Consider the following 12,754-nt stretch of genomic DNA (forward strand, 5'->3'; position numbering starts at 1 on the left):
TGCATTTCAGAGAACAGCAGAATCTAAGCATATATAGCTACATCATCTAAGAATTGCTTCTTACTTGCCATCCCTGCGCAGCTGAATGCTTGTGCCAAAGTCGCCTTCCTCTTCAGAGGGATAATCCAAACTGTTAGGTCTCTAAAAGCATGATATTACCCCTACTCTGCTAATTTCCAGTTTAAATATTTATTTTAGGTCCAGCTGTAAGATTACTTTCCTTACACACTAAAAAATAAATAGATTACCTTTTCAGTCTCACAAGAGAACTATAATGCATCAAAAAACATGGGAAGTCAAGCTGCCTGACCTCCTGGTAGCTTCCAGTATGATGGTAAAATGCAGTGACAATTTTAAAGCTCTGAATAGCATCATATAGGTTTTGCTCAGTGGCAGCCGCTTACCTCTGGAATTCAGTTTCCATGGATGCTTGCATGAAACAAACTCTAGAGAGCTTTAGGGCATGTGACAAGACATTCAGCCAATTTAACTTGATCGTTCTTTTTTGTTCTACTTAATTTTTGTTTATTGTTCTAGTTTAGTTCAGTTCATATTTTTTTGTTTCTCAGGGATAAGCTGTTACAGCAACAAGCGCTCTAATGTATAAATGAAAACAGAAGGAAATAGACTGACTTCTAGAAGCAATATGTGCAATTCCAACAAAACTAAGTTTCTGAGTAATGACACTGTGAGGTTGAAGAAGCAAATGAAACATAAAACCCGTACAGTAAGACACATCAGAAGTGGCCATAATAATGTACATCATTGAGTTAAGCCATACAATTTGTAACGTCATGCTGATCAAAGCAGTGAGGTGATGTGTGGAATTTACAACTGCAAAAGACCAGTGAGTTGATCCATATAACTGAACTAAAAACAGAGGAGATAATTGTATTACTGCTACTACCATGCTACGCAATATCCTGAGGAGGCAAATTTCATTACTCAGATCATACAGGATATTTGTATAGGATGACAGATGAATTTCGCTGGTCTTCCAGTCTTCTATCTACCTCTTCCTTACTTTCAGATTTCACAAAAATGAATGGCATATTGGTCAGTGCTTAAGACAGGATAGCAGACTTGACTTATGAGAAATCTGACCCCACCAACAAATCCTAAATCCAAAACAGTCTTTAAGACATGATAAAATTACAATATAAAATAATGAAGAGAGCACTTAAAGCCATACCTCTAGCTGGAAAGCTTAATTGCTGTAGGGTGGCTGCACTTATACAGTAGCCGACCTGTGACTTGTCTGTAATGTCTTCCAGACAGGAATTCCAGTCTTCCACACTATAGACTGGGCAGTCTTGTAGGTTAGTGACAAGGTCTCCCACAAAAAGACCTCTTGGTCCATTGGCAGGAGAATCCTGAGAAGAAACAGTGAACTCAGTCATGTTGTTATAGTTAAAACTACAAGGATTTGTTTACAGTTCTGCCAAATAGCCATGAAATCTTTAGGTTAAGACACTTTCCAGAGAAACAGAAAATCTCAGGCTCCACTGGAACTGATTATTTCAACTTATGATAGAGCATTACAAAACCAACATCCTCTACAAATAACAACTTATTTAGTGCAAAGAAAAGAAAAAGGCAAGTCTCGAAGTGTTCCAGGGAACCTCTTCAAATTTGAGTACTTATTTTCATACAAGTTAGTATGTTGTGGGTTTTCCTACCATTTCAAGTTCAAGAAGGTAAAATTAATACCCTGAATCTTTCAACAAAGCAGGGTGTACCTATACTTTTGAAGGTATAAAGCATAATAAATGTCACTCTCCTGAGTTATATCAGTTCACTTTTAGATCCAAGAAAGACTGAATCCTTTCAGCTCTACAACTGTGCTGTATTTGATTAAGTCAGAAAAAAACCCTAGTCCTTTCCAGAAACTCAGCAGTTTATCTCTACTTTGCTTCCAGCTCACCAAACAAGCAAGGAAATCGGCTCAAAATAATCTTTAACATTAAAACCAGATAGCAATAACTAGAATGATAATGCAGTTTCCAGTAGATTTACTTGGTGCCAATATTGAAAAGAAGTTAAAAAAACCAGCAGAAATAAGCCTGCAAACTCATCTCAAGCATCTAATAGTTTTATAGTACACTGATTAGTCTATAATTATTCATGCCATGTTCCTCCATTTACTAATACTAAAAACTGTAAGATTGAGAAGGAAACTTTAAGCAGACAAAAAGTGCAATATATTAGGTTCTGCAGAGTGCTGCACCGACTAAATTTGATTGCAATAATAAGAGACACAGGTATATTTCAGATTATGAAGCATATAATATGAAAACAGTAAAGATCTTTTCTTACCTCTGCGACCTCAGTGACAAGTGCCCCAACACCCGTGTAATAGAAAGGGAAAAGAATGGCTGGCAGCAGTAACAGAACAATGAAACTTGCAACACCAAGAACAAAATTATGCCACACTCCTAAAAAGAAGGAAAAAAAATCATGTTTCTAAATAAACACTCGTAACAAAAAGGTGTTTTTGAAATGCAAGATCCTCCAGTTACCTTTTAATTAACTTCCCTGAAATAATTAGCTGACGAATAGATGAAAAGTTAATTTGTGAACACAGGTACAGAGGAAGTATACGTATACTGCTTTACAAACTTAAGTTTCTATGATGTCACTTTGTAGGGGGAGTTTTAGAGAAGCCTCTGAGCCCCTGAGAATTATACTACCAGAAAGGACAGGGAAGTGGTAAGTCCATTTTTAAGGTGTCATTCTAGCATATTGATATTTCATCATGTAACAGTACTTTTCGAAGAATGTAGTGGGCAGAGTACCCAGATGAAAAACTGGGCAGAGTATCCAAAGAAAAAACATGCTTCTGAATCAATTATTATACTACAGTTTCTATCTACAAAGTTGTCATCAAACACAAATATTAAAAAACTAGTGGACTGAAATGTATTGCATGTCACCCTCTACCAACAATAAACTACTGAAAATAAGAATCTTAATAAATGGGCTTATATGTGAATAAATACTGTTTATCCTAGTCAGCAAGATGTTTGAAATGTAGTTGCAATTCAGTATTTTTCACGGTTATCTCCATTGTATCAACGAAAATAATTACATGTATATGTGCCAAACAGGTTTAGAAAATTATTTCAAAAAAGGCTCCTTTTACAAGAAAATCTGGACCTAAAACCCCATCAAGAAACTAAGTTGTGCAATCAGCATTTCCTGACATGTTATTCTGGGCAACATACTTGCAACTGCCATCTTTATAGTATGCTGTTCTCCATAGGAAGAAATGAACCACTATTATAAGACACACTTGGCTTCCTTCAACATCCAGTACTATACAAATTTACTCATTTTATTTGTATTCTTGGACAAACATTTTGTATGACCAATGCAGGGAAACTTTTCAATGTTGAAGACTCCTTATTTCCTTACAGTGCTTCATCTTGTTAAGAGGGGTTTGATTCGATTCTATATTTACAGTGCAGTTACAGGACAGGAACTGAAGTAAATATATCTAAAAACATATTAAACTTATCTCTCTTGTACTGGAATCATAACATATGGCAGACTCTTATTTCCCCCGGCTATCTCTACATTTCATCTGGTCTTCTTTTACATTTCTAACGCTGCAGAAATGAGAGGTATTTTTAGAGTACTTTAACTAAGGGTTTGTTGCCATTTCCACTAGTAGGTGCTTCTTAAAGTGATTTCTCTTTCTATAGTTTTTAATCTTATCTCATTGAAAGGCAATCAGATAAATGAAACGTTTCAACATTAATTTCTCTTTATCTCATGCACATATATGTATGCATACTCACACACACACAAGTGCAACAAAACCAAAAGTTTTAAGTAAGTGTTTTAACTTTATTGTTTTAACCTTTTGATCTTTAAAAAAAAAAAAAAAAAAAAATCAGCTTAACAAAGGATAAAAACTAAGACAGAAACAAAATTCCTTTGTAACAGTGTGGCTGCTAGAGAGACTAAACTGAAAAAACACCTCAAAATAATAAAAAAAAAAAAAAGAGGTGATGGAACTGCTAGAGGGTGACAAGGAAACAGCCAAGAAAACATGGGCCTTAATATCATATTCTACACAGTTTGCTGTGTGGAATACAGCAGAAAAGTGTAAAATAGAAAGGCTTCAAATTCATCCCAGGTGATCCATAGAAAAATAAACAGGATCAAAATGAGAATACCTGTAGAGGCACACCGCTGAGTATACCAATTTCATTTTGCTGTAACAGCCTCATCCTTGAATACCTAATTCCTTATATTTAAAAAGACAAACTTTACACAACCCTTAAAACACCTTAAAATAACATTTTTAAAATGTTTAACTCCTTTTTCTGTCAAAGACAAGATGTATTAAAAGTTATGTCAAAAAATAATACAAATATTTGAACTAATTATAAGAACGTGCTGCACAAAAGCACTTTTCATCTACTAGGCATGGAATTAATGCTAAAAATATCACAAGTCTTACAAGAACGCTCATTCACTATTCTTGAACTCACGATGCCATCTGCTGTACAACAACTATACTCTGTAATCTCCAGACTATAGGTGGACTACAAAAAGGAATACTCAGTGTTGTTTTCCACTCTAGCTCTTTTACTTGGCTGCCACATAAAAATCTGAACGCATGTTTCTGTAAACTCAGATCTTCAGAACACTGAGAACAGGTTCATTCAACTGTTCTGACAGTTAAGAAAAACTAAGTCAAGTTTACTGAATATCACACTTTATCATTATCAAACATCCAAGTTCTGAAACAACTCTATCATTAGCTTAAAAAAAGGCACATATTTCTTATACCTAACTGATAACAAGTCATTGATGCTAACCAGTCTTAGAATCATAGAATCATAGAATCATCCAGGTTGGAAGAGACCCTTGGGATCATCGAGTCCAACCATCTACCCTACACTACAAAGTTCTTCCCTATATCATATCCCCCAACACCACATCTAAACGTCTCTTAAACACATCCAGGGATGGTGACTCAACCACCTCCCTGGGCAGCCTGTTCCAATGCCCGACCACTCTTTCTGTGAAAAATTCTTTCCTAATGTTCAGTCTAAACCTACCCTGTTGGAGCTTGAAGCCATTCCCTCTCGTTCTGTCATTAATTACCTGTGCGAAGAGACCAGCACCAACCTCTCTACAGTGTCCCTTCAAGTAGTTGTAGAGATTGTAACATGCTTGTTCCTACCTTGTATTCCCCTATTTCAGGTTTCCCAAGAAACCTGAAAAATGATTAGAGGTGTTTGCTTCTCATTAAGAACATGCAAGCAATTATTTTCTATTACAGCTTATAATCTTATTTTCCTAAATGATTTCTCAGTAATGTATGTAAGCAACCCATTTTGAAAACTAGTATATCTTCTCTTTTGCTTCTGTTTACAGTAGCTGGAAATGGAAATTGATTAATCTGAGAAACAGGGCTTTGTAAGTTAGCCTATTGCAGTGAATGACTTTGGCTCATTCGGGTATTTGGAATATAGATATATTTACTTACCTAACATTTATCGGCATTTGCCTGATTTATGAAAGCTTGAAAATATGCTTTGCTAAAGGCTTCTGTATGCCCAGCCTAAAATTCTCTTTATAATGTTTTAGTTACAATATTCAAGACACTGTGTTTGTATCTAACCATTACAACAAGCTGGCTGCTATCCTACTGCCCCCTGCAATAGAAAGTCATCAGTATCAACAACTAAACCAAGACACTAACTTTTCTAACTTTATTTCAGCAGTTTGGGAACCACCTTTGTCTCTAGAAATCAGTAATACAAGTGGTTCAAGTAGCAGTCTCAGTCTAACTTTCCACAGCAACAGAGCTCTACTTCCCAGTAGCCAGAGACTTCAAAAAACATCAAATCAAAAACATTTGGAAGTTATTTGGAGCCACAAGATGTGATTCTCTTTGGATGTTTGCGTTTCAGCCTTTATTTCCTCCTGATGGCAACATGAAAACACAGTGACCTGTGTAATAACCTAACTCACACGTCACTGAAAATCACTCACAATACTACCAAAAAATCATATAATGGATTGTTCCTGTTGCAGAAAATGATTGTGAATTGCTCAAGGGTTTTCACCTGTGACAGCAAGTCATGTTCTTATACCACCAGTCTTCCAGCTGAGCATTTTCCAGCTTGCAAGCTCCAAGGATTTGCCACTTGGGCCACACAATATGCAAAAAAACCTCAAAACCCCCACAAGAACAAAGGAACCTCTGCACTTGAGCTGATGTAAGAGCTTTTTCTAATAAGAGAGGAAGGTCAGAAACCATGTTTTTTTTCCTCAACCACACAACCAGAACTTATTATGCACAACTATTCTAAATCAGACCTACGATATAATAACATTTTTCATTACAGGAAACTGGTACTCATTTAGACTCCCAGAAACTGTCATCTCTCCTCCAGAAAACAGCACTCTATGGACAGGAATGATCAAATGACTTTCTGAAATCACAATTTAGGTTCTGAACAGAAGAATCACCTTTAGGTAAATAGAAGTTCTTGTATTTCTTCATTTTAAACCTTCAATCCTCCATCAGGGATTAACAAATGATGCCTGTAGAATAAGTAACTGTGCTAAGTAAAAATTTAATAAAAAAAGCACAAACTATTACCTGCACAAAATATCCTTAATTGCTGGACTGGAGAGATAAGTTGCAAGTGGGTTGTGAAGAGGTCAACAAATGCTCCAGGATAGACAATGAAGATAAAAATCCCAAATCCATTAAATCGTACTTGTTCTCTTAAAAAGAAGAAAAGAAAAATGGTGTTACTGCAAACAAACAAATGACAAACTGAGAGATTCTACATAGCACACATTTTTGACGACAAGAATAACTAAAATTATAATTATAAAACTAACTTATTTTTCATAGTATGAATAATTGAAAGATAATTAAACTAAAGGATGTTTTCTGCAGTAGATATCACTTTTAAGCAAAAAGGCTTGGTAAGAAATAAACGATAAGTTCATCTTCTTTTCTGCTTCCTGATAACAGTAACACATAAAATACTTTTTTAAAAAAAAAACCTACTTCCAAGTTAATGCATATTTAAATGCGGGGGGATTTTTTCTTTTCAGTAAAAAAATGGCAGCCTGTAGGATGCAGTTTCAAAATAACCTATGAAAAATTATTTGGAAGAAGCAATCGCTTTCCTTTTAAAGGACACTTAAAGATTTCTGGAATTTATATTTTCTCTGTTTCTCCTAAATGAAATTTAGAGTAAATTATAAACTAACAAAAATGAAAATTATTTCAGGGATTTTCAGGGATTCAAAATTTGTCCACAGCACAACTATTCTGTAAAACCTAAACCTTAAGGATTTACAGTAACAGCACTAGAGACTCAATCTGTGCTAGAAGGAAAAAAAAATAATTAAGTCAAGCACAAAACAGCAGCAGCAATGTACATTGGACAAACTAATTTTTCCCCTGGAAATGGCTGGGAATTGATTTTTTTTTACAAAAATATAACTCCAGCTTGAATACTCAGAGCCTTTGCTCCAGATCTTGAATGAAGATATCACACCACTAAGGTATAAGAATTACTCATTCAGCTTAAAAAGAGCTCTAGAGTTACTCCTGGCTTCTCTGTAGTTAGCCAGCAGCATGTGAAGACACTAAGAGAAAGGAAATTTTGTTACTTCTTCCTGTAGTGGGATGAGCAAGAGCAAGAGCTTCATCCTCCACAGAAAAACCCCTGTGAATACTAGGGGAAAAAAGGCGAAAGAAAACCAGAAGATATGAAACATGGAGGGTCCCAGACCACCCCTTTAATTGAGAACTTTTGGGGTTATAAAAAAGGTAGTAATAGGTTAAGATGCAGTCGTGACTCCCTACACTCAAGAAAATCAGAGAAACAACTTTGGGCTTCAGGCTTATGGGGCAGATAACGATGATGTCCAGGAGAAATGCAGAGGACATCTGCGTATGGGTCTCAGTAACTACCACTTAACCCTCTTATGCTAGAGTGTCATTTAACAGTAGTGACTAACCATGTCAAATAACTTTTCTGTGATGTAATCATCACAGTTAAGTGGCATTAAAAATATCATCTTTGACCAAAATTAACACATCACTGAGATTAACAGGGGCAAATCACACTTGACTGAGTTACTGTTACTCAGTTACTGAGTTAACTGAGTCTGTTCGTATGCTACTATCAATTGAAAATCTATTTTAAAGTAGCTTTGTACAATAGCGCATGGGTCCCCTTCAAGTGCCACAGCTGCAGAAATGCAATTGTTGTCTGAAAAACAGGCGCACTTAAAAGAAGTATTATTTTAAACCTGATGCAGTGTGCTATATTTACAAAGCAGAAATCCTTTCTCACGATCTGTAGAACAGGCACTGTATTAAAACTCTATCCTTAATTGTACACCCTTCCAAACTTAGAATCTAAGGAAACTATGAAAGACAGAATAAACAGACTCCCTAGATAAATTGAAGCAGTGCTAACATCACCTGTGAGTAATGCTCTGGAATACTAGGCTTTGTTGGCACATAGTAAGAGAAAAGTAATTTGTATTACCGAATAGCTGCCACCCCATGGCCGACTTCATGTATCACACCACTAATGAGGATTGCAGAGAAGAAATAGGTCAGCTGGCTGACAGGCAAATTTACACCAGGCACCTGTTGATGTAGGCATGACAACAAAACAAAACATAGGAGGAAATCAAGAGGTACAAAGACAAATCATTGTGCCCCTAAACTAGCTGCTCTCACTCAGCTTCTTCAGACCCGCAACAGAACAGGGGCTATTCCCACACTGCACTATCAATTTGTACCTTTTCTCCCAATTTAGTTAATGCATTTTAAAATATATTAAATATATATTCTTTTGTTGAAGTTTGAAAAACTCTCCAGGTGCAAAAGCCTTCTCCCTGCCTTACTTATTCCCCACAGCCCTGACGAAAAGTGTTCTACTCTATATTAAGCTCAAGAAGTTTATAAAAATGTACACAGACTTCCACTCAAATGAGACAAGTTTGGCAACTGTGAGCGTTAGTTTACAATGTCCTGCAGCCAGTCATGCAGCTATAGAGAAGATCCACCCCTCAAAAAAAAATTTAAAAAACAGTATGGCACTATTGTCCATAGTGGACATAAAGTGTCCATAAAGTCCTGATGGACTTTCCTCCTGCTTGGTTCCTGTCATCCTCTGCAGTGGGATGATAAGGCCACTTCTGCTGCTTGCTCTGGGACAGTTCTCCTGTCTGCTCCACAGCTTTCCTGGCTTGAGGCAGGACACACTCCAGTACAGTCACTAACAGCTGATGTGAACACAACTCGAATTGTAGTCCAGTGGCTATGGGCAAAAATAACTGGCCTGTCTACAGGACTCTCTAAAACCTACCCTCATGGGACACAAAAGGCTGCAGATCCAACTGAACAGATCCCATTTGATCCCATTTTAATTCAGCCCTGCACATTCCTGTATTATATGCTTTCACCTACCCATGCAGCAGAACTCTACAATAGGTTGGTGGGACAATAAATCCTTCAAAAGACTTTTTTCATTACTGTTACACTAAATCATTTAATAAATTCTGTCCAAAGTGTAATCATGACCAAGGTATTTATCTAAACTGGCACGACTATCAAACCTCACTGTATATAGACAGCTGCTCTTCATTCATTAAGGATCCATTGCTTGCATAACGACATCAGCTGGTGGCACTAATGCACTAGCTAACTGGCATTGCCAGTGGCCCTCTGCTCTGGGCACGTGGGAGGACAGATAACATCTCATGTTCAACTTGTGCTCTACTGGATGCACACTGCTGTCTGCTTCTGGAGATAATACAGGAGCAGGCTGCGGACCAGGTGACCACAGTGGCAGTATACCAGCAGTTCTCTCCCAGGTCTCGTTGCCTGCTTTTGTCAACATACACTACATTTGTTATACTCAACCTGCATGTGTGAACAGACCTAAACCATCCCAAAAGCACTGAGTTTATGGCACATGCTAATGATCAGGCTTCCTGTGGCCATGCAGTTTTTTAGCCGCATGCAGTCAGCTCAACTGTACTCATGGCAGCACACAATTCCCAACTTCTGTTCAATAGACTAGCTGAGTACTCTTTTTGAGTAAAATGGTTGGGCACCCCAGCTCTAAGCCATGCAATCATAGGACTTTCCACATTCCTGGAAGATGTTCATACATTCTGGCCAGATAACAATCTTGAGGAAATAAGAGTCGCTAGAAATCCTTCCAGGTTAAAACTGTTGTAAGGGCAATGTCAGTTCTTCCATTACTGCCTCGCGTAGAGACAAAAAAGACAGTATTTGCAATCTCTCGCATTCTGTGAAATACATTCCTTTCGAAAACCATACAATATATTGTCCAGTACCAGAAATCCATAAAACAATTAAATACATTGTTATTAGGCCTTTGACTAGAGACTGCCAGAAAGAGAACTTGAAATACTGTAAATTGGGGCATAAGCCCTTGAACAATCAAAAAATACGCCATCTCCTCACTAATGAATCTTGGCTTCCACTATCACACAAAGCTTTTTACACTTCTTTCCTTTTCCCATAATGTTCTGTAATAAATGAAATAGAATTTCTTTCTTCTTGTGGATCATGGATTTGCTCTGCAAATTTTAAGGCCACCAGTGCCTCTACGCTGCACAGCCCAGAGGCGGCAAATTCTTAGCTCTGTTTTGTATTTTTAGTACTATGATAATTTAAGGCTTTCCAAAATTACTAGCCAATTCTCACTCCTGAGAATTTTTAATATAAACTCTTCCGCATGTTTGCCTTCATTCATCTTCCCCTCTTTTACTACCTCTGCTCCCCATTTTTAAGGCTGATAACAAACCAGCAAATTTTTATGTAGATGAGTATCAGCAGTTAAGTTATTCTTGCAAGGGAGGATTTAAGCATCACATACCCCAATAAGAAGCTGATTAAGATGAGTTCATAACTCTCAAATAAAGACCTGAGGGCAAAATATTTACCACAACTTGCAGCATACGATCATTCTGGGCTTTTGGTGCCTCAGTGAGCATCTGTGTCAATGTTTGCATCAGTGTCTTTCCGAGCAGAATAACAGAGCCAAACATGGCAACTATACCAAACACCATTCCTATGCTGAACCTGCAAAGAGAAGCAAATAGTTTAGCAATGCGTAGCTGCAAGAAGATAGGGTATATTCTCTGGAAATGTAACTGCTTCAGCGCAATTTAGTACAGCAAACTCATGGGGCAAAACTTATCCCATCCTACCATTCGTGTATCAAAAATTCAGTACAAGATATTAGCTAAAGGAAACTAAAACCAATAATAACTCATAACATTGACTAATAACATATAATATTTTCCTTGTTTAATAAATGTCTCATATCCAAACCACATCCTGATTAATTTTCAAATATTATGTTGTTCTTACACATTCTAAATTTTATTCAGCTACCCAATACATTAAACTTGCCACTAGCTATAAATATAAAAATATAATTAACAATGTATAATTTACCATGTTGCAGCACACCATTACATATTTAGGGACATGGATCAAATGATGGGGTAGCATAGGTATTTACTTATGTAAGCTTTTTCAGTAAATTTTGCATCTTCTTCACAAACAATAAAAAGTGCTAAAGAACAATAAAGGAGACTCAACATTTTTTAAAGAACAACAACTAAAAGGTACAATTGCAAGACCAGATTAAATTAAATTACTTAAAATACATTGTTCTTCTAACCAATTTATTTTTCATTAAAATCAGTGATGAAAATCATTTCAATTTACATCAGTCCACCTAATGGTGAATTTTTATTCACCATTATTATTATTATTATTCACTGTTCAATAGTTAGAGGATGCAATAAAAGTTTTTTAGCTAAAACACTTCAATTCACTAACAGTCCTTCCTCTCACAGTAGCATAACTGTTCTCTTACCATCCCTAATGAAGCTCACTGGGAATTAGTTGATTTATTTTAAGCAACGTGTATTTGTAATGTTAATTAAAGAGACTGGTGGAAATATTATACTGTAATAAATTATTCCCATTAAAAAATTGTGATTGATATAGAACTATTTCAAATTGAAATAGTAAAATCATTACATATGAGAGAAACCAATACCAAGCAGACCTCTTTTATTACTGTCTCACTGAGGGTAGCAATACAGGAAATGAAAAGAAATTCAAACCTTATTTGTTTTATATTTTCAGAGCAGATATAAAGTAATGCTAGGAAGGCAACTGAGCAATAATTTTCTAAACCAGTCCAGAAGCACCCATACAAACCATCTTGCTTATTTACCCAATCTGTAATTTACTGTGCAATATTAGCAGGGAAAGGTGCTGGCAGATAAAAGACAGAAGGTGAGCAATGTGCCTCTAAGCATGTAGAGTTGCTGAATGTCTGGGCAATGATTGACAACAGGGACACAACTGTCTGAATACTTTGTAAACTCTAGTGATCAGGCAAGAGCTCAGTGTACAACGATAGACAGATCTAGGATATGAGAAGCTGCTTTCAGACATACTTTTCTATGCAGTATTACATGTAATAGTTGTACTCTTAACTATGTACAGTTCAAACCATAGGTAAAAGTAGTTTACAGATTTCTAGTTTTATAGCATCTCAATATGGAACCTATATTACACCTACGTACTTTTAAGTAGAAGAGGAAGACTTATACTGGCACAGTACAACTATCACAACCACGCTAGTTTGCTGTTATCATTAGCCCAGTGAAATAACCACATCTATCTAATCCACTT

General features: G+C 36.4%; 1 protein-coding gene across 1 annotated transcript in view; it reads right to left on the minus strand.

Annotated features, from left to right (window-relative positions):
• MBTPS2 (membrane bound transcription factor peptidase, site 2) overlaps window positions 1-12,754 on the minus strand; it is a 30,450-nt gene that overhangs the window by 12,155 nt on the left and 5,541 nt on the right. The window contains exons 3-7 of the mRNA XM_074154403.1: window positions 10,981-11,119; window positions 8,544-8,647; window positions 6,626-6,753; window positions 2,317-2,435; window positions 1,193-1,373 (exon numbers count right to left, since the gene is read on the minus strand). Coding sequence (XP_074010504.1) covers window positions 1,193-1,373; window positions 2,317-2,435; window positions 6,626-6,753; window positions 8,544-8,647; window positions 10,981-11,119 — 671 coding nt within the window. The remainder of the gene's footprint in view (window positions 1-1,192; window positions 1,374-2,316; window positions 2,436-6,625; window positions 6,754-8,543; window positions 8,648-10,980; window positions 11,120-12,754) is intronic.

Source organism: Numenius arquata, chromosome 1 (assembly GCF_964106895.1).
Source record: "Numenius arquata chromosome 1, bNumArq3.hap1.1, whole genome shotgun sequence".
NCBI classification, from domain to species: Eukaryota; Metazoa; Chordata; class Aves; order Charadriiformes; family Scolopacidae; genus Numenius; species Numenius arquata.